Source organism: Danio rerio, chromosome 4 (assembly GCF_049306965.1).
Source record: "Danio rerio strain Tuebingen ecotype United States chromosome 4, GRCz12tu, whole genome shotgun sequence".
Lineage (NCBI taxonomy): Eukaryota > Metazoa > Chordata > Actinopteri > Cypriniformes > Danionidae > Danio > Danio rerio.
Window position 1 is genome coordinate 2849099 of NC_133179.1, and position 19588 is coordinate 2868686.

At 30.1% G+C, this 19588-nt stretch overlaps 1 protein-coding gene across 1 annotated transcript; it reads right to left on the reverse strand.

The window, feature by feature from the left end:
• Nucleotides 1-4903: 4903 nt before the first annotated feature.
• Nucleotides 4904-16478, reverse strand: csrp2 (cysteine and glycine-rich protein 2). The gene is made up of 6 exons (NM_200897.2): nucleotides 16390-16478; nucleotides 14150-14266; nucleotides 8683-8851; nucleotides 6897-7026; nucleotides 5720-5813; nucleotides 4904-5193 (listed from the first exon to the last, which is right to left on the reverse strand). Exons 2-6 carry the CDS (start codon nucleotides 14259-14261, stop codon nucleotides 5117-5119), a joined length of 582 nt encoding a protein of 193 aa, NP_957191.1. The 5' UTR covers nucleotides 14262-14266; nucleotides 16390-16478; the 3' UTR covers nucleotides 4904-5116.
• Between the last annotated feature and the right edge of the window lie 3110 nt (nucleotides 16479-19588).

Genomic DNA, 19588 nt, shown 5'->3' on the forward strand with positions numbered 1-19588 from the left:
ATTTCAGGCCAAAATTAAAATTAAGAGTATTAAAATTGAGTTGGGTTAAAGAAAATGAAGCTCATTTCGTAGGTTTTGGCATTACAATATTGTTTTCATGATTTAAACGCATTTTATCTTTAATTCTCATTACCGTAATGCACTTAAACTTATCATTCTCATCACTGTATTTAAATATCAAAGTGTATTATACTGCCTTTAAACCAGGGGTGTCCAAAGTCAGTCCTGGAGGGCCGGTGTCCTGCAGATTTTAGCTCCAACTTGCCTTAACACACCTGCAAGGATGTTTCTAGAAAGCCTAGTAAGAGCTTGATTAGCTAGCCCACGTGTGTCTGATTGGGGTTGGAACTAAACTTTGCAGGACGCCGGGCCTCCAGGACCGAGTTTGGACATGCCTGCTTTAAGCTATCATTTGTACAAATTAATTGCAATTCAGTTTTGTTTTTTGCTGTAAAAAATACTGTATTGCAATAAGAAAGCTCACCTGCATGCATTACGGTAATGAGCACTGAGGTAGAAATGTGCTAAACTTCCATCAAAGTAATGTTGCAACACAAAACAGTTTGATTTTCATAATTTGAGATAATTGGATGCTGGATATCATTAACGTTTTAACAAAACTCATTACTGCAATTATTTAGGTGGCAAAGCATATTATACTGCCTTTACTTAAGTCAAATTCAACAAAATACTTGTATTATGGTCATTTTTTTTGTAAAAAAACAAAAATATTGTATTGCAGTGTGAAAATCACTTTACAGTATTGAGCACAGAGAGACGTGTTAAATTGTTCATCAAAATAATAATTTTAGCACCACACACAACCATTCTCTATACTGTAATTGCTTGGGTAATAAAGCATATAATGCTGCATTTAAAACTCACGTGGATGCATTACGGTAATGAGCACCTAGGGAGAAATGTGCTGAAAATACATTAATATATTGGTTTAATATAAACATTTTTATTAAAATACATTTGATATCGAGTTCTCATTACTGTAATGCATAAACATGTTCTGGTAATGAGCACCGAGAGAGAAATCTGCTTAATTTATCTAAATAAATTTTAGCTTCTCATTACCACAATACATAAAAGCCATATTTAAATAGTAAAGCATTCAATACTGCCTTTACACGCATTACGGTAATGAGAACTAATGGAGAAATCTGCTGAGTTAACATCCAAACAATATTTAAATTTTAAACTGTATTAATTTTTATGAAAATACATTTGATTTTGAGTCATTACCGTAATGCATAAAGACGTTCTGGTACCGAGCAGAGACAGAGAAATCTGCTTAATTTCCATCAAAATAATGTTACATTGCAAAACATTCTTAGTTTACAAATGAATACATTTGATATTGGTTTCTCATTACCAGAATATTCATTCTCAATACTGTAATTAAATAGTAAAGCATTCAATAATGCCTTAATAATGATTATGGTAATGAGCACTAATGGAGAAATCAAAACAATATTTTAATGGACAACAGTCTTCATTTTTATAAAAATACATTTTAATTCTGGGCTCTCGTTGCCGTAATGCATAAAGATGTTCTGGTAGTGAGCACACAGAAAGAAATCTGCTTAATTTCCATGAAAGTAGTGTTATATTGCAAAACAGTCTCAATTTAGAACTGAATAGATTAGATTTTTGCTTTCTCATTACCACAGTACACAAAATCGATTCTCATTACGTTATTTAAATAGTAAAGCATTCAATAATGCCTTTACAACCATCACGGTGAGTAACACTAAGTGGGAAATGTGCTACATTCACATCAAAACAATGTTTTAATGGAAAACCGTCTTCATTTTTATGAAAATACATGTGATTTTGGGCTCTCATTACCGTAATAGCATTATGCTAATGAGAACCGAAAGAAAACGGTGCTGCATTTCCATTAAAATAATGTCACAATACAAAACTCCTATTGCTTTTATAAGCAAAACACCACCGATTATTGGGTTGAAATATAACACACGCTTGACCACTTTGTATAAACCTCCGAGGAAATAACACGTTCGTATGTGAACCTCTATATTTATTATCTATGTGTAGTTATAGGAACTGTATACAAGATGCTGTTGAGAAGCCATTAAGTGGACCTGATAGCTGTATGAACTTTATGGAAGAAGTCTAACACGCCCTTCCATTTGATTTTTACCGTTGTTTTGTTTGTTTATTTGTGGCGGCAATATTTGCCTGCCTAAAACAATGCACTGATTTTTTTTTATTTTCGTTTTATTCCTCGTTACTGAAGAAACAAGCTGTTTTTTTTCCTCCCCCATCGTCGCCGAGGGATCTTGACGTTTACGTAAACAACAGAGGAAGCTCCTCCCCCTTTTGCTCTCCTCCACTTCCTCTTCCTGTTGGTGTGGCATCAAATATAGCAGGACGAACTGATGTAAAGAATGTGCATCTGTACATAAGGAACTAGATTCATTATTTCGTGAGTGACTTTTGTTTTTTTATTTCGTTCGTGTTAGTTACATTCAAGCTGCTCCTCGTTTTTTTTTTAATCCTACCAACAACAACAACAAAAAAAAAAAACAAAAGAGGAAAAAAAAATCGACTATTATCCAAGTGTATGACTGTAGCTTTTAGTGGCGTCTGGCACTGCTGTGTATAGACCTTTGACCTTTGCAAGTCTCCACTGCATGTGTAAAGCCTGGACACGGGGCCGATTTCTCATAGTGATCCATCCGAACAGCTGCCCCGTCTGTAAATAATGAATGTTCAGTATTTGCAACTGGGTTTTGTTTTATTTATTTTTTTTAAATCCCCTTCGTTTGTTTTACATTTTGTGTGTATCGTTATGCGCGTCCCTCATGATCTGCGTTGATCAGATGTATTATATCTGAATGTCCCATTAATATCCAACCCTCCCCCCCCTCTTTTTTTTGTATTCATTGTACCACTGGATGTACAAATTGTAAATGCCAGAGAAGTAGACGTACGAAACGGCTGTGGGCATTTAGTGATGGCGTCATCACTGGACGGGCCCCCGTATACTGTAATATTGGGATTTTAGGCACAGTCATTTATCCATGTGACCGTTTTTAGAGAAGAGATTCACATATTGTTCCTATGCCTTTACGGTTTGGCCGGCTGTTTTCCCCTCCGTGTGAAAAGCACATGCTCATCTCCAGTGCCTCAGCTGAGATCAGGACGTCACCCTACTCTGCTTCAGATGTAACTTATTGGGCATGGTTCAATTTTAATGGCTTTATTAATAAAACATTCAAACAGTGAAAGGCCATGGTTTTCAATGCAAGTCAACTAAATCAAGGGGTTCTTTTGCATTGTAAATAAGGCTGGGTGCCTTACAATCGATTTGTGTTGACGGAATTAAGTTAACCCATTAGTTATTACACATTCAAGTGGATTGAACTTAAAACAATTAAGTTATCCCCCTAAAAAAAACTCCAGAGGTGTGTTGTTTCAGCTCAATTTAAATAAGTAGTTTGAACAGAAAACATACATGTAATTATTGTTTTACAAATTTAAGTGGATTGAACTTAAAACAATTAAGCTTCCTCCAAAAAACAGTAGCAAACATTATTTTTTGAGTGTTTGACTAAAACAATCTAACGTAATTAGTAGTTTGTAGTTTGAACAAGCAGCACAATTGAACACTGAACATTTATTTATGTAATGCTCATGCTACATGTATTACTGAATATTAAACATTAATGTCTGGTGAAGTTTGAAAATGTATATATTTTGCATAAAGAAAATGAACCAAATTTTCTTAGCAATTAATTAAAAATGTTTTTGCTTTCTAATCCAAAAAAATATATATAATCGTGACTTTTTCCCCCAAATTCTCATTATGTTAATGTATTATTTTGTTTATTTAATTTATTGTCTAACAAAACAATTTATTAAATAAAAATTAATTGGGTTTTTTCCTAATCATTATTATCTTAATGCATTATTGTTCATTTAAATTATTGTATTTCAAAAAAAATATTTATTTCAAATTAATTATGGCATTTTCCCCCAAAATTCATTATTTTAATTTATTAATTTGCATATTTAATCTATTGTATTTCAAAAACATTTTAATTAAAATTAATTGTGGCATTTATCCCAAATTCCTATTATTTTAATGTGTTATTGTTTATTTAATTGATTGTATTACCCAATAAAAATATTACATTAAAATTAATTGTGACATTTCCCCCCTAAATTCTCATTATTTAAATGAATTATTTTTAATTTGATTTGTATTACCAAAAATCATTTAATTAAAATAAATTGTGGAATCTTTCTCAAATTCTCATTATTTTAATATTTTATTGTGTTTATTTAATTTATTGTATTACAAAAATATTTATATTACATTAACATTAATTGTGGCATGTTTCCTAAACTCTTTATTTTGAATTTTTTATTATTTTAAATTTTATTTTGAATGTTATTATTAATAATAATAATATTTCTCGTATTATTTTGTTAAATAAATAACCAAGAAAAACATTTTACATTATACATACATTAAAATAATGATAATTTGGGGAAAATGCCACAATTAATTGTAATTAAATGACATTTTTTGCAATACAATAAATTAAATAGTATTACAAAACATTTAATTTAATTAAAAATAATTTTGCCATTTTTTCAAAGTTATCATTATTTTAAAGTATTATTTTCATTATTTTATTTATTGTATTACAAAAATAATATATTAAATTTTAATTAATTGTAACATTTATCCCAAATTCTCATTATTTTAATGTATTATTTTTTATTTGATTTATTGTATTACCAAAAAAAGACATTTATTAAAATTAAATGGAATTTATCCTAAATTCTCATTATTTTAATGTAGTTTTTAGTTTAATTTATTGTCTCACACAAAAAAAATTTAATTATGCTATTTTTTTTGCAAATTCTCATTATTTTAATGTATTATTGTGCTTATTTAATTGATTATATTACAAGTTAAATTATATAATAAGTTATATTTATAATAGTTGTTAATAGTTGTTTTCCTTTATCCAAATATGCTTAAATGACCTTTATCTTTTAGTTCTTTTCCTTTATGCAAAATAATCATTATCTTGAAATTATTAACAACCTTTACAAAACAGAAGGACTGTCATTGAGCGTGAACCAGAGCTCCTGCTCCTTGACCGTATCCACATCCTTTGGGTCCAAAGTTCTTTGCATAACATGCTGAAAAAGAGAAAGAGAGAAGAAACCAAGCGTGACTAGTTAATCAGTGAATGTTTGAGACCCAGAACTGAAGCTTATAGAAAGTTCATCAGCACTTCAGATCAGACTGTTTTAAGTTTCAAGAGTTTCTTGTTAATCCAGTTATTCAAGCTTTGGGTTCTGCTCATGGCGTTTGATCAGAGAAACACCCTGTGTGGTGTGTATGACAGACAAACAAACAAATACTGCTCTCAAAACACTGAGAAACACCTTAAAGAGATTGGGATGTTCGTCATGATGCCGTAAATGCCCGATTATACTCTTTCACTGATCATCTTTAGTGTATGGAGCTATTTATGAATGTACAGTGAGTTTACCTCCATCTCACACCTGCATTACAGTCTTTAGTCTTGAACACCTTGGTTAGTCTGTCAGCTGTGTTTAATTGGAGTTGGACTAAAACTGTGCAGAGCTGCGGCCCTCCAGGAATTCTGTTTGAGACCTATGCTGTAGTCAGTTTAGTGTTGTGCACTGTTTGTCTTCTGACCTTTGCAGTAGATTTCTCCATCTTTCTCCGTCTGCGTCGTCGACTCTAAACTCTTCCCACATTTGGCGCAGCGAAAGCAGTTCTTATGCCACGGCTGGAGGAGAAGAAGCAGAGACATCATCATCATCAAGTGCTCATGATTTCATGCAGATCCAACAAAAACAAGACCGATTATGGTGCAAAGGAGACCAGAAAGAAGAGACGTCTGTGTGTTCAACCCAATAATACAGGTGATGATGTTACTGTGACACTGATATCACATTCAATTATGATTCCCATTTGATTAGACATGTCCACTACAGAGGACACACGTCAATGGGTGGAGTCTCAGGAGGATATATATACATGTGTTTTTTCTTCTGGAGAAAGGCTTTTGTTAATATTCAGATAGAATATTTTTTTCTGTGTTTTTTTTTTATATATTATATATATATATATATATATATATATATATATATATATATATATATATATATTTTTTTTTTATATATATATATATATATATATATATTTATTTATAATTTTTTATTTATTTCTTTTGAATGAAGGTTGCAGTAATGAGATTTAAAACTAATGGCTTTTTAATTAAATAAAAAAAGACATTCATAATGTATTTTTTTATGTAAAAAGAAATAATAATGCAATTTTATTTAAATAATTCTAAATAAAATATTTCCTTTCCAGCATTATTGGGACCTTTAAATTAAAATAATGTTTGATAGACATAATAAAACATTATTCTCCAGAACTTAAAATAATAATATATAAATATAGCAAAACATTTCTTCTCCAGCATTAGTGAGAACTTTAATATAATGATAATTTATAATATACTGAAACATTTCCTCTCCAGCCCACAATCAAGCTTAATAATTAAAATAATGATAAATAAACATAATAAAACATTTATTCTCCATTATTAGTGAAAACTTAAAACAATAATATATAAATATAAACAAATATTTCCTATCCAGCATTGGTTAGAAGTTAAAATAATGAAAAATATACATAACATTTCTTCTCCAGCATTGGTGAGAACTTTAAAAACAATAATAAATCCATATAATCCCATATTTCTTCTGCAGCATTAGCACTTGATCAGTCATCGTCTCCCACTGATGAGTGCTAATAACAGTATGTGCATTAATAAATGTGTGTTTAACGTCCAGGTTTTCACCTTGCCAGCGCTCATGATTTTCTCGGCCGCGTACACCGCGTCTCCACATCGCGCACACTTCTCTGATCCGCCAAACTTCTGTGCAAACTTGGACGTGTTTGTGTTGGTTGTGGGCCGGTGAGTGTGTGTCCTGTTGGAGACACAGAGATCAGATGCTGTTTTCCTGATGAAGGGCTGCTTTGTGCTGGTGAGTGTGTTTGAAGAGGCCTGGAGTTTGATTACATAATACATTCTTTCATAACCAGCATCATCACCTGACGCCACAGTTCAGCACTACTGGATGGCTTGATATCACAAAACACACTGACTGAACACATCTTACATGCATGAAAGATAATAGCCGATTTTAAGCATTGCATCTTTGTTACAGTAGTTATATAATCATTAATAATGCTAATAATATTCATTTTTGACATGCATGCATGAATTGTAAGCATTGAATTTTTGTTGCAGTAGCTATATAATCATTAACCATGCTAATACTATTCGTTTTAAGCATTGCATTTTTATTGCAGTAGTTATTTAATCGTTATTAATACTAATAATTAAAATTTCTGACATGCATGAATTTTTAGCATTGCATTTTTATTGTAGTAGTTATATCAACATTAATAATACTAATTATATTAATTTTCTGACATGCATGCATGGATTTTAAGCTTTGCATTTTTGTTGCAGTAGTTATTTAATCATTATTAATACTTATAATCTAAAATTTTGCTATGCATAAAGATTTTTTAACTTTGCAATTTTAATTCCAGTAGTTATATAAACAGTAATATTATTCATTTTTTGACATGCATGCAAGTTTTAAGCATTTCATTTTTTTGCAATAGTTATATAAACATTAATAATACTAATAATGTTTATTTTTAGCTTTGCATTTTTTGTTGCATTAGTAAAATAATCATTATTAATACTAAAAATATTAATTTCTGATTTGCATCCATGAATTGTAGGCATTGGATTGTTGTTGCAGTAGTTAATAAATAATATAATAATAATATAACAGTAATATAAAATAAATAATAATAAGACTTATATAAAATTTTGGCATGCATGCATGAGAAATTTTAAGCATTGCATTTTTGTTGCAGTAGTTATTTAATCATTAACAATACTAATAGTATTGATTTTAGACATGCATGAAGATAAATAATACTGAATTTTAAGCTTTAGATTTTTAAAATATTTTTATAATTTACTTTATTTATATATTTGTAAACATTAAAATGCTAAAATACATTTGTGACATGCACTATATAAATTACAAAAAATACTAATATTAATATCTGACATGCATGCATAAAAATTTAGAATCATTAACAATACTAATAATATTAATTTCTGACATGCATACATGAGAAATTAAGCATTTTTTTCCATTGTAGCAGTTAAGTAATCATTAAACTTATAATAATATATATTTTTGACCTGCATGCATGAAGATAAATAATACTCGATTTCAAGCTTTGCATTTTTTTATATTATTATAATTTACTTTTTTATATATTTGCATTTTTAATATATATTATAATAATTAAAAACTAAATGAAAAATATATAATATTTATTCAGTTTATTATATTAAGCTGAATATATTTTTATATATGCTTTTTGTATTTCCATAACACAATTCCATCAAATTTTTTATTATTTTTTTATAACTTTATATATAGTTTTAATCACCTTTTCCTTAACAGATTTGCATAAATAAGACATGCATTAAACAGAAACATGAATAATTTTCCATGTAATAAGCATAATAGTTCACTTCTAGCTCTCACTCTTCATGCTTGATGCCGAGTCTCTCTCCGCGGTCCATGTTGAGCGTTCCCGCTCCCTGACCATAGCCGTATCCCTTCGGCCCGTACTTTTTACCATAGCAGGACTTACAGTAGATCTCCTGATCATGGATGGCCAAAGTAGTGCTGTCTAAACCTTTCCTGCAGACCACTGTAAATAAAAACACACACATTTAAGAAAACGATGAATGCTGAACTACTGATAAAGTGGAGTTGATTGATTATAAATTGCATTCAGTTACTGATTACAAATTACATGACAGCATTCGTAGTCGATAATGTAGATTACACACTTATGCAAACGTAATCTGAATACTTTTGGATTACATTTAGATTACTTTTGTGCAAATCCTTATTTGACGTCACATATTAAAGTAGGATAATCGTGTTGCATTTTGATGGAAACAAAAATAATAGTAATTCATTTTTTATCAGCCTCAACAGCTTCTTTTTAAAGTCTATGGCGGACAGATAATACTTGTGACTATATGTGACTGAATAAAACTAAATCGTATCTTTTAAAACATTTACTTTAATAAAAGTACATTTACGAAGACCAAATTTGGAAGGAAAAAAAACTGACAACAATATCAGTTACATCAAATATTTGATTATATTTATAATATTAGATTAAATGTTCATCTGAAGCAAATTTATAAAAGTATTAGGCTCATGTTGAAGAAATATATAAATGTATTAAAACAAATAGGGGAATCAATGATTTATAAACAGTGTACTGTGGTTGTGTAATCATGTAATCCATAAATAGTAGCTGTAGTCTGATTACAAGTATTCTAAATAGTTTAGTTTATTTTAACTACACAAATACTTGAACTTTATGTAATCCAGATTACATTTATAATCCATTAGTACAGTGGTTCTCAAACTGTGGTACGCGTACCACTAGTGGTACGCGGGCTTCCTCCTAGTGGTACGCGGAGGAACCGCTGAATAATGAAAGAAACAATTAACACTTTTAATCCTTTAATGCCTAATATAACATCGATGTGATCAGCATTGGCTGTTTTGTGAAGCGTACGATCACAACGCTGTGCTTAGAATGTTTACTTTAGTGCACTGTGTCATAAGCTGCTATAAATCAGTTTCCGAAGTTTAAGAATTGATTCTGAAGCGTGATTTGACTGACATAAAAAAGTAGCCAATCACAGTCGACCTTGTCTAGTTGCGTGAAACGTAAGGGCGGGACGAATGCTTTCTGTGTTGCAGAGACAGAAAAAACAACTTAAAAACAAATGTTTTGTTGGAATAATGCTTCTCGGATGTTTTCACTATCGAGATGTCTAGCAGAGCAATTAAACCGCGGACATATTTCCTGCCTTTTTGATGATCTACAAACACGTTTCGCTCTCCGACAGCGAGTCGACTCGCCTCTGACCTGTCACTCCTCTAAATACATTCTGAATGGCGGCGCGGGAATGAAGGTATTGCGCAATTACTCATTTCTACAAATGTGGCGAGTGCTATATTTTAACACGAGAGCGCATTCATGTACGCAAATCGCTAAAACAGATATGCGAGCTCTTAAATAGGCTTTTTTTTTTTTCAAATGAACTGCAAGTCCTCTCAGGATCGCCTGTGTGCTCAGATTGAATACAATCGCGATCTTTCCACTATTAAAGTAGACATTATTTATTGTTCCTTGACTAAATTTAGTCAAAAGTATTCAAAGTAATCAAGTATTAAGAAATAGATTGATACATGATCGATGACAATGCTAATGGTCTTATTTGGCTTATTTGTGTTGTGAAGTGAAACTTACTTTTAGCAAAGGTGTATTTTTTTATTTTTTTTCTTTACGACAAATTAATTATGCTGGGAATGTTTCTGGATGAGGTATTTGTGTGATTTACACATTTAGCTGTATTCTGATCTGTCTTAAAGCATTACAGGTCAAAGCAATCCATTGTTACTTATTGTTTATTTATCAAAATTAACAATAAGGCTCTTAAAGCACTGCTTTGATAAATGTAGTGTTGTCATATTTTAAATACCTCAAGTAAAATGAAGTCATTTGTTTTATTTTTTTTTACTGACAGTGTACTTGTATTTTTTTTTAAAGTTTCTATTTTAGATTAGCTTAAATGTAAAATAAAATCTACATGTGATGTACAGCTTTTTAAGAAACAAATTTGCCATATTGTAAAGAAAAATAGTGTAAAATATGTAAATAAAGGGCTAAATTAAATCTTTTTACCATATACTTCAATTAAACCTTTCAAAGCTTGTAAATATCGTTTAAAAAATTGGCAAAAAGTGTCTCTATGGCCTTAAAGATTATTTGGTAGTTTTACCAGTGATATTGAAAAAGATTAATTGTCATGAAAGGAAAAATCGATCATACTTTCTTTGTTAGTGTAATTTCCTATACATGTAGCTTTGGTATTTAAGCAATTAAACCATTCAATCAGGTTTCCAAGTAAAAAAGTGATTTCATAATGAAAATCAGATTTTTTTTTTCAAAAGTAACCAACTAGTACTTTTTAAAAGAGTACTTTGTACTTTTACCTAATATTAATATTATTTACTAAAATTTGTGTTATTTTAGCTGTGTAATAGTATTTTTACTTGAGTACAAAAAAGATTTCTCAAGCATTTAGTGCAGGTTTATTATATTATTAATAATATGATCAATAAATATTATTTTTTTATGTTTTTTATTTGTATCTATTCCTATGCAATGTTTTATGGGTTGCTGAGAATACTTTTCAGGTCTTCAATACATAGCATGTCAGTCTTGAAAAAAAAAATAGGTGCTGTAATTGATTTTTTATTAGGCTGTGCCTGTATGAACCCTGTCATATGTACATTTAACATATTTCAAGATTTGTCTGAAAGTGTAGGAATATGACATATAGCCTATATTTATAAGGTCCGAGCAACATCTCCAGCTTTTGATGAATAGGCTACAATGAATACTTTAGATTTAAGTACAGCAGTTTTCTTTTTACTTTTTAAGAACAGCGCCATTTTTTAATGAACTTTTAAAAGCACATTTTAACAAAAACTTTTTTTTTTTATCTGCAAGCACAGTTAATGTTCAGACTATTTCAAATGTTTAAAATGAATGATAATAATACATATTCTTAATAATAGGAATTAATCTGCATCGTTTTTAAACTGTGCACACCTGTAGCTGCTTAATTTGGCCTACGACGCTATTTTTTAAAACTGGTTAAAAAATAGCGTCGTAAGGTGGTACTTGGAGAGACAATTTTTTTCTAAGGTGGTACTTGATGAAAAAAGTTTGAGAACCACTGCATTAGTACATATAAATATATCCTAAATTCTTCCTTTTTTTAATAATCATGGAAAAACAAACATCTTTCTTAGGGTTAAACAAACCCTTAAATGCAATAATAATAGGGCATTTGTTCATGATTTATCAATGTAACTTTTGGATTACATTTAGATTACTTTTGTGCTAACCCTTATTTGAGGTCATTTATATTGAAATAAGATAGTCTTGTATTATTTTGGCAGTAAAATAGTAATCTTTAAAAGCATCTAAAATTAGAAGAACTGGTGAAATGTGAACGATTAGTATGTTTATAATATGTAATTATGTAATCCATAAAAAGTAACTAATCGGATTACAATTATTGTAAAAGTAAATACAAGTACTGGATTTTTGTAATCTGATTACATAATCTAATGTTACATTTATAATTCATTACTACTGATAAATAATTCCTAAATTCAGCATCTTTTTTGGGGTTAAAGAGCCAAACAAACCCTTAAATAGGAATATGAGCAATAATAATCAGTCATGCGTTCACAATCTACCATTTAACTCCATAATTACAGACTAGAATGTGTTTATCATGTGGTTTTGACTGTGTTTTGTCAGATGACTTTGGCTTATATGTGATATTTGTCTTGAAGAGAGACACGAGGAAGCATGACGCACTTTACTATTCATACGTTTTCTTTTCTATGACGTATAAACATCAGATGACCGTCCACATCTGGCTGCTGAAAAACTACTTCTAAATGAGCTGTGGCGAAAAAACACGGACAGAAGGAAGAGTTTCAGCGCTGTTTATTTGCTGCTGTTGGTCCATGTGGAAACTGGATGGTTTTTGTGGCTCTCGGAGGATAAACAGCTCATGTGGGCTCCATTGTTTTTGCCATTTTGGGAGCAAAGCTCTAATGTGAAGCATGTGCGTTCAGCTGTGAAGAGAGTTCAGGAAAACATGTTCACGAATACACACAAACATACACACACTGCAGGACAATCCAAAAGTTATTTCAATATAAAATGCAATGAAATAAATGCAGTTTTACAAATTAATATGCAATGTCTAGTTAAATGATAACAACAATAATAATAATAATATTCTTCATTTTTGAATAATGTGCAAAAGTTATTTGTATAATATGCATATACTTAATAGCCATTAGGTACACTATTTTTATTATTTTTATTTTGCATTATATTTTGCTAATGAAACCCATTTTGCAGCAGTATGTATTTAATGATGTAAATATTCAATTTATTTGTCATTTTTATATTTTAATAAGCATATTATTTCACTTTTGTTGCTGATTTTACAATGTATTTTTGGGCAGCAATGGAAATGGCATAGAAGAACTTGCTTATAAAATAAATGTTTATTTCTTAATTCTTGTAAAGTATGTCGTAAGTCGTAAAAATATTGAATTCAATTTATTTTCTTTTTTCTTGACCTTTGTGCTGATGGATTTTTTTTCTTGGAATGAGAGTCACCATTGAAACTGGTGTAAAATAAAATAAAATAAAATAAAACATTACAAATTAAAATAAAATAATACAATTTTTTAAATAAAATACAATGTTACAAATAAAAAATAATAATATTACTAATCAAAATAAAATAATAAAAATTTAAATAAAACATATTACAAATTAAATTAAATGTTACTAATTAAAAAAAAAAATTTAAATAAAATATAAAAAATTTAAATAAAATACAATATTATAAATTAAATTAAAATATTATAAAATGATATAAAATAATACAAACTTAAATAATATACAATATTACAAAAAATATTACGAATTAAAATATTACTAATAAAAAAATTACTAATTAAATGAAAATAATAAAAATTTAAATAAAATACCATATTAAAACTTTAATTTAAATATTACTGATAAAAAATTACAAACAAAAATAAAATAAAATACTGCTAATTTATTTAAAAAATGTTACAAATTAAAATGAATTAAAATATCACAAATTAAAATAAAATTTAAATTACACAATTAAAATTAAATTAAATTCTACACATTAAAATAAAATTAAATATTACAAAACAAATTAAATTTGTAAAACTTATTTTTAAAAAAATAATAATTAAATTTTTTTTTTGAAGGATCAATGAAATTCTGCTCTGGTCATACACTCACAGATATAACCTGACCAATAAAGTGTTGTATTGTACTTACTGCACAGGAAGCAGCACTTGTGAAAACTCTTCCCGTCACACTGAACCTCTTCAGCATGATAAACCGTCCCGTTGCAGGCGCAGCATTTGTTACCTCCGCCCCAGTTTGGCATGATAACTGTTAATTAACAAGAAGACAATAAGAAAAAGCAAGATTGTAATACCTTACTGTGGCAACCGCTGATTGACAAGGGACTAAGCCGAACGAAAATGTATGAATGATTAAATAATGTATACAATATTATAATTAAATGACACTTATATTAAACCAAATATATTTTAGCCAATTAAATATAGAGCAGATTAATTGCTGTCAAAATGAGCACTGCACTGGCAAGATAACACACACACCCATATCCAGACAGGCCAACAAACTGATTAAATCCCTGCATAAAACCATCTGAATGAAAAAAAAAACACCCTGCAGACGTCTGGAGACCCCGAGATCAAAACACAGGAGACCACCAGGAGTGACTGGACAATCACAGACAAACACAGCTGAAGATCTTTTGTTAAACACAATGCTCTATATTTACCCTGCAGTAACAATGTCTGGAAGCAGAGCGCGACACAATTGCATGCATAAAACAGCAGCAGTCAGACGTTTCAGTGGGTCATTTTAACTTTCTGGGTTGTTCTAGTCAAATAAAATGTTATCAGATCACTGTGATATTCAAATGAAGAAATGGTACACGCTCATAGACTTTGTGGCTTGACGTCTGCTGGAAAACATCAGCAAGTCAAAAAAATAGTTTGTTTTTTAATAGTTTAGCTGTAATTAAGCAAGAAAGAAGGATAACAGAAAATAAGCAATTGGTTTTACTTTTAAAATTGCATCCATAACATGTACAAATATGCTAAATAATAAGAAATATTGTATTTAAGCATTTTAATTACGCTTGAAAAATGTATAATTTGCAAAATTGCATTGAGGAGCGTTTATTAATGCACATGTTTTACTGCCAGATCAATAAACCGTCAACAAAGTTTACTTTTACTCAAATAAAAGAGTGAATACAGAAGATAAGCAATGGGGCTTCCTTTTAAAAAGCATCCAAGGCCTTCACATATGGAAATATTGTACATGTATTATCCATTATGAATATTATAATGGGAAATTAACCAGATCATCTTGCATCATTGCATTGAGGAACGTTTATTTATGCACATTTGTTTTTTGTCAATATTATCCATGCATCCATGGCCTTACTTGTATATTATAAATCTATAATGAGAAATTAATCATATCAGCTTGCATCATTGCATTGAGGAGCGTTTATTAATGCACATGTTTTACTCCCAGATCAATAAACCGTCAACAAAGTTTACTTTTACTCAAATAAACGAGTGAATGCAGAAGACAAGCAATGGGTTTTCTTTTTAAAAAGCATCCGTGGCCTTCACATATGGAAATATTGTACATGTATTATCCATTATGAATATTATAATGGGAAATTAACCAGATCATCTTGCATTAATGCATTGAGAATCATTTATTTATGCAATTTTTTTTTCATCAATATTATCCATGGCCTTCATGTGTGCTAAATAATGGAAATATTATACTTGCGTATTATAAATATATAATGGGAGATTAATCATATCAACTTGCATCATTGCATTGAGGATCATTTATTTATGCACATGTTTTACTCCCAGATTAATATTAAACTGAAAACAAGTTATATGTGAACTCAAATTATGATTTATGTAATCCTTTTTAATTACTTGTTTATTTTAGGCCTTATTTTATATGAAATATGTGTTTTGAAGTCATGACAATGTTCACTAATATAATGTTCACCTTTTGAAATATGTTATTATCTTAGATTATTTATTTATTTAATTATTTAGGTGTGCTGTAATGAGAATGGCCAGGTAAGCATTTTATTAATGTCTAATATATAAAAAATATTAAAGAGAACAAAGAGTAAACATGAAAACAACATTAGGACATTTTGTTTTCCTTTATTTATTAGATGAAAGGGTAAATAGATAAATAATGCATGTAAATATCAGACAGATTGTTTTTCTGTGGTTTTGTCATACATAGAAGAAAACTGTAAGTAAAATAATCATCCCAGCAGCTCATAACCAAATCCAAATACACTTTTACAAACTCAAAGCGAACTTCTGTTCATGTTTAAGGGCTTTTCTACTTCAAAACAACTGAAAAGATGACTCGATTAAACAGGAAACCTATACATAATAACCCGTAAACATAAATATATTGTTTCTCACCTGAACTTGACGTGTGTTTTTCCCAGCGGACTCTGAACTGCTCCGGACTGACTGAAATTCAGCAAACAGGCAGGAATGTCATCACGAAATTATAGAGGGAGAGAAGGAGGAGTGTTTTTACACACACACACACACACGCACGCACGCACGCGCGCGCGCACACACACAGACATGCCCTCACCCGGATGACGTCAGGGGCTGAACGATCGCGCAATTTACGTCATGTTCCCTACGCGTACGCTGCGCAAGTATACTATATATTTGTTATTCATTATTTTATTTTTCACCTCATTTGATTGATATATTCATAATTTTAATGCTTTTTTGTTTCTACATGTTAATTTATGATAATGATAATAATAATAATCACACACCGAATATGCTTGATAATTAAACTCGCTGAAAAACACTCATTTGTAAGTCGCTTTGGATAAAAGCGTCTGCTAAATGACTAAATGTAAATGTAAAAAAACCTTCTGTTAATGGCAGAAACTGTTTAGCTTTGTTTACTTTCATTTCATTTTCAGCTTAGTCTCGTTATTAATCAGGGGTTGCCATAGCGGAATGAACCGCCAACTTATCCAGCATATGTTTTACGCATCGGATGCCCTTCCAGCTGCAACCCAGTACTGGGAAAGCTTAAGCTTTGTTTACATTGTGTCTTATATAGTTTTTCAGAATGGGAAAGTTGTATCAAAGACCAGAACAAAAGCATCTTTACTGATATTAATATGCTTTTTAATATGTTTTTTTAATATGAGTAAATTAAGACTTACCATTTTATTAAATTCAAAAATATATATTAAAATTAAAGGAAAACATGAAAATTACATTAGGAAATTTCGTTTTCCTTGCTTATTTTTTATGATAAAATGACAAATAGATCAATATTGCATGTTAATATCGGACAGACAAGATATTTTTTCCTGTGGTTTATTTATTTGTGCTCTTGAATCACATTATTAGAGCTTGATCTTTCCTCCAACAACTTTTAATGTTCATTTTTTAATCTTTTAATTGACATTTTTAATAGCTTAAAGTGATATACTGTCTGGGCTGATGTAAATTACAGTATTGGTAATAAACCACCAGCATTTTTCTGTTATATTATGAACTTAATTTGTTATTTCTTATACAATATAAACGTTGGAATAATTTGCCTCTCCATGTTAGGCAGGCTACAACTCTTTGTTTTTAAATTAAAACTCATTTCTACTCTTTGGATTTTAATACCATATGAGAATCTTATGTCAATTATAGCCTATTTGTCCTTTGTTTTAGATGTGTGTATACAGCACTTTGGTAAGCACTTTAAAAATTGCTTTATTAATAAACATTGACTTGACTCAATACATTCAAATATATGCAATTATGTACTGTTATAAGTAGTAAGTATGCAACAGTAAATGGGTGTCCAGATCATAAAAATTATGTCTGATGTTTAAAATCTAAACAAAAGTACGGTGCATATTGCATATTTGGGTGTTTTGTGTGAAATTCAGCACTAGTTTCTCCATGCAGCTGTAATCCACATAACACAGAATGTCCTTTAGAAGGAATTTATATGAACGGTGCGAGATTGGAAAGAAAGAGGGAATGAAAAACAGATGTAACTCTCTGTCCGTCCTCCTTTTATGGAAAAACTGGACTCTGTCTGAGGAATGGCATGTGTGTGAGAGATTAAAGTGTAGGATTTGCTTATTTAGGTTTCCATAGGGGTGTGTTTTTTTTTACCCAAACACACTGACTGTAGGGGAAACTGAAGCACCCGGAGGAAACCCACGCCAACACGAGAAGAGCATGCAAACTTGAACCAGCGACCTTCTTGCTGTGAGGTGACAGCGATAACCACCAAGCCACCGTGCCACTCGTTATTAGGATGTTATGAATGTTATGTTACTAAATACACTGTTAAGAAAATACCATTTTTAAGTTGAATGAAATTAAACTTATGAGTCATTTGCAACTTAAATAACATTAAACTGGCTTAAAAATTAGACACATGATTAACTTAGCTAATTAAACGTGAAATAAATTTGATGTAAATAATTTTAGCAATGCGCGTAATTATTTAGTAATGCTTTAGTGCTAGTTAATTGTTTTGCTTGAGTTTAGCTTATTTTTTTAGTAATGCTTAAAATGTTAGCTTAAAAATGTTATTTGTACAATAAGATATTTGTCATTTGACATAAGATTTTATTCATGTATATTTTATCTAACTAGATAATGTTATATAGGTAACTGGACTTATAGTTAATAATAAAACTGGATAAATCAAATTAAACTTATGAGCCATTTGCAACTTAAATAACATTAAAATGGCCTAAAATCAGCTTATATAACTTAAAAAATTAGAAACATGATTAACTTAGCTTATTTAAACTTTAAGTACATTTTATGTAAATAATGTTTAGTAATACTAGCAATTGTTTGGCTTATAACAGCTTATATATCACACAAAAATAAGAAAAGTGATCAACTTGGCTTTGATTAAAAGTCATAATCTTTAGTAATGCTTCTCAGTAATCTTTTTAGTAATACTTTAGTTTGAATGAATGATTAATTAAGTGCTTCTACTATTACAGACCTCACACACTTCTAATTAGAGGCTTTGTTTTCTATTATTAATGCTAGCACTTTGATGCTAGCCTATTTGAATAAATTCTTAGACCTCTGTTAATCTTAACTGTTACTTTTTTTTTATTAAATATGAGATCTAAATGTGAAGATAATGGCACACGGCGATCATTTTGACTCTAATTATAATAAAAAAAACTACAAATTGTGTTCGTTAATTAGAATTCGCGACCGTAAATACAACACTGTCGTAATTACCGTCAATAGCACATGCGTGGTAAAGTCTAGCATCATTTTTGTAACACTGTATAACAGTAATTAATATTTGTACAGTACTGTGGCGGTTGGGTGTAGGATTTGGGTGGGGTAGGTGTTAATAAAATACAATCTGTTCGGTAATTTAATAAACAACATAATTAATTCTCGTTACTTCCGGCCGGAACCGTATCTGTTCTAACGTGCAGTTGTTGCTGCCGTAAATCGATGCGCTCTCTTCGCGGAATCGCGGTATTTCTGCAGACGTTTGGAGGAGGACGGAAGAAAAGCGGAAAACTGGCATTTTTATAACTCATTATATTCCAAGAATGACTGTGAAACTGATACTGAAAGGTAAAAAGTCATG

What these genes read in the sequence shown, in the direction of transcription:
- csrp2 (NM_200897.2), bottom strand. Translation starts at nt 14,261, where the DNA reads ATGCCAAACTGGGGCGGAGGTAACAAATGCTGCGCCTGCAACGGGACG. An exon ending in CTCGGCATCAAGCATGAAGA is followed by an intron (nt 7,027 to 8,682) that starts GTGAGAGCTAGA and finishes TGTCTCCAACAG; the next exon opens with GACACACACTCACCGGCCCA. An exon ending in AAATCATGAGCGCTGGCAAG is followed by an intron (nt 5,814 to 6,896) that starts GTGAAAACCTGG and finishes CTTCTCCTCCAG; the next exon opens with CCGTGGCATAAGAACTGCTT.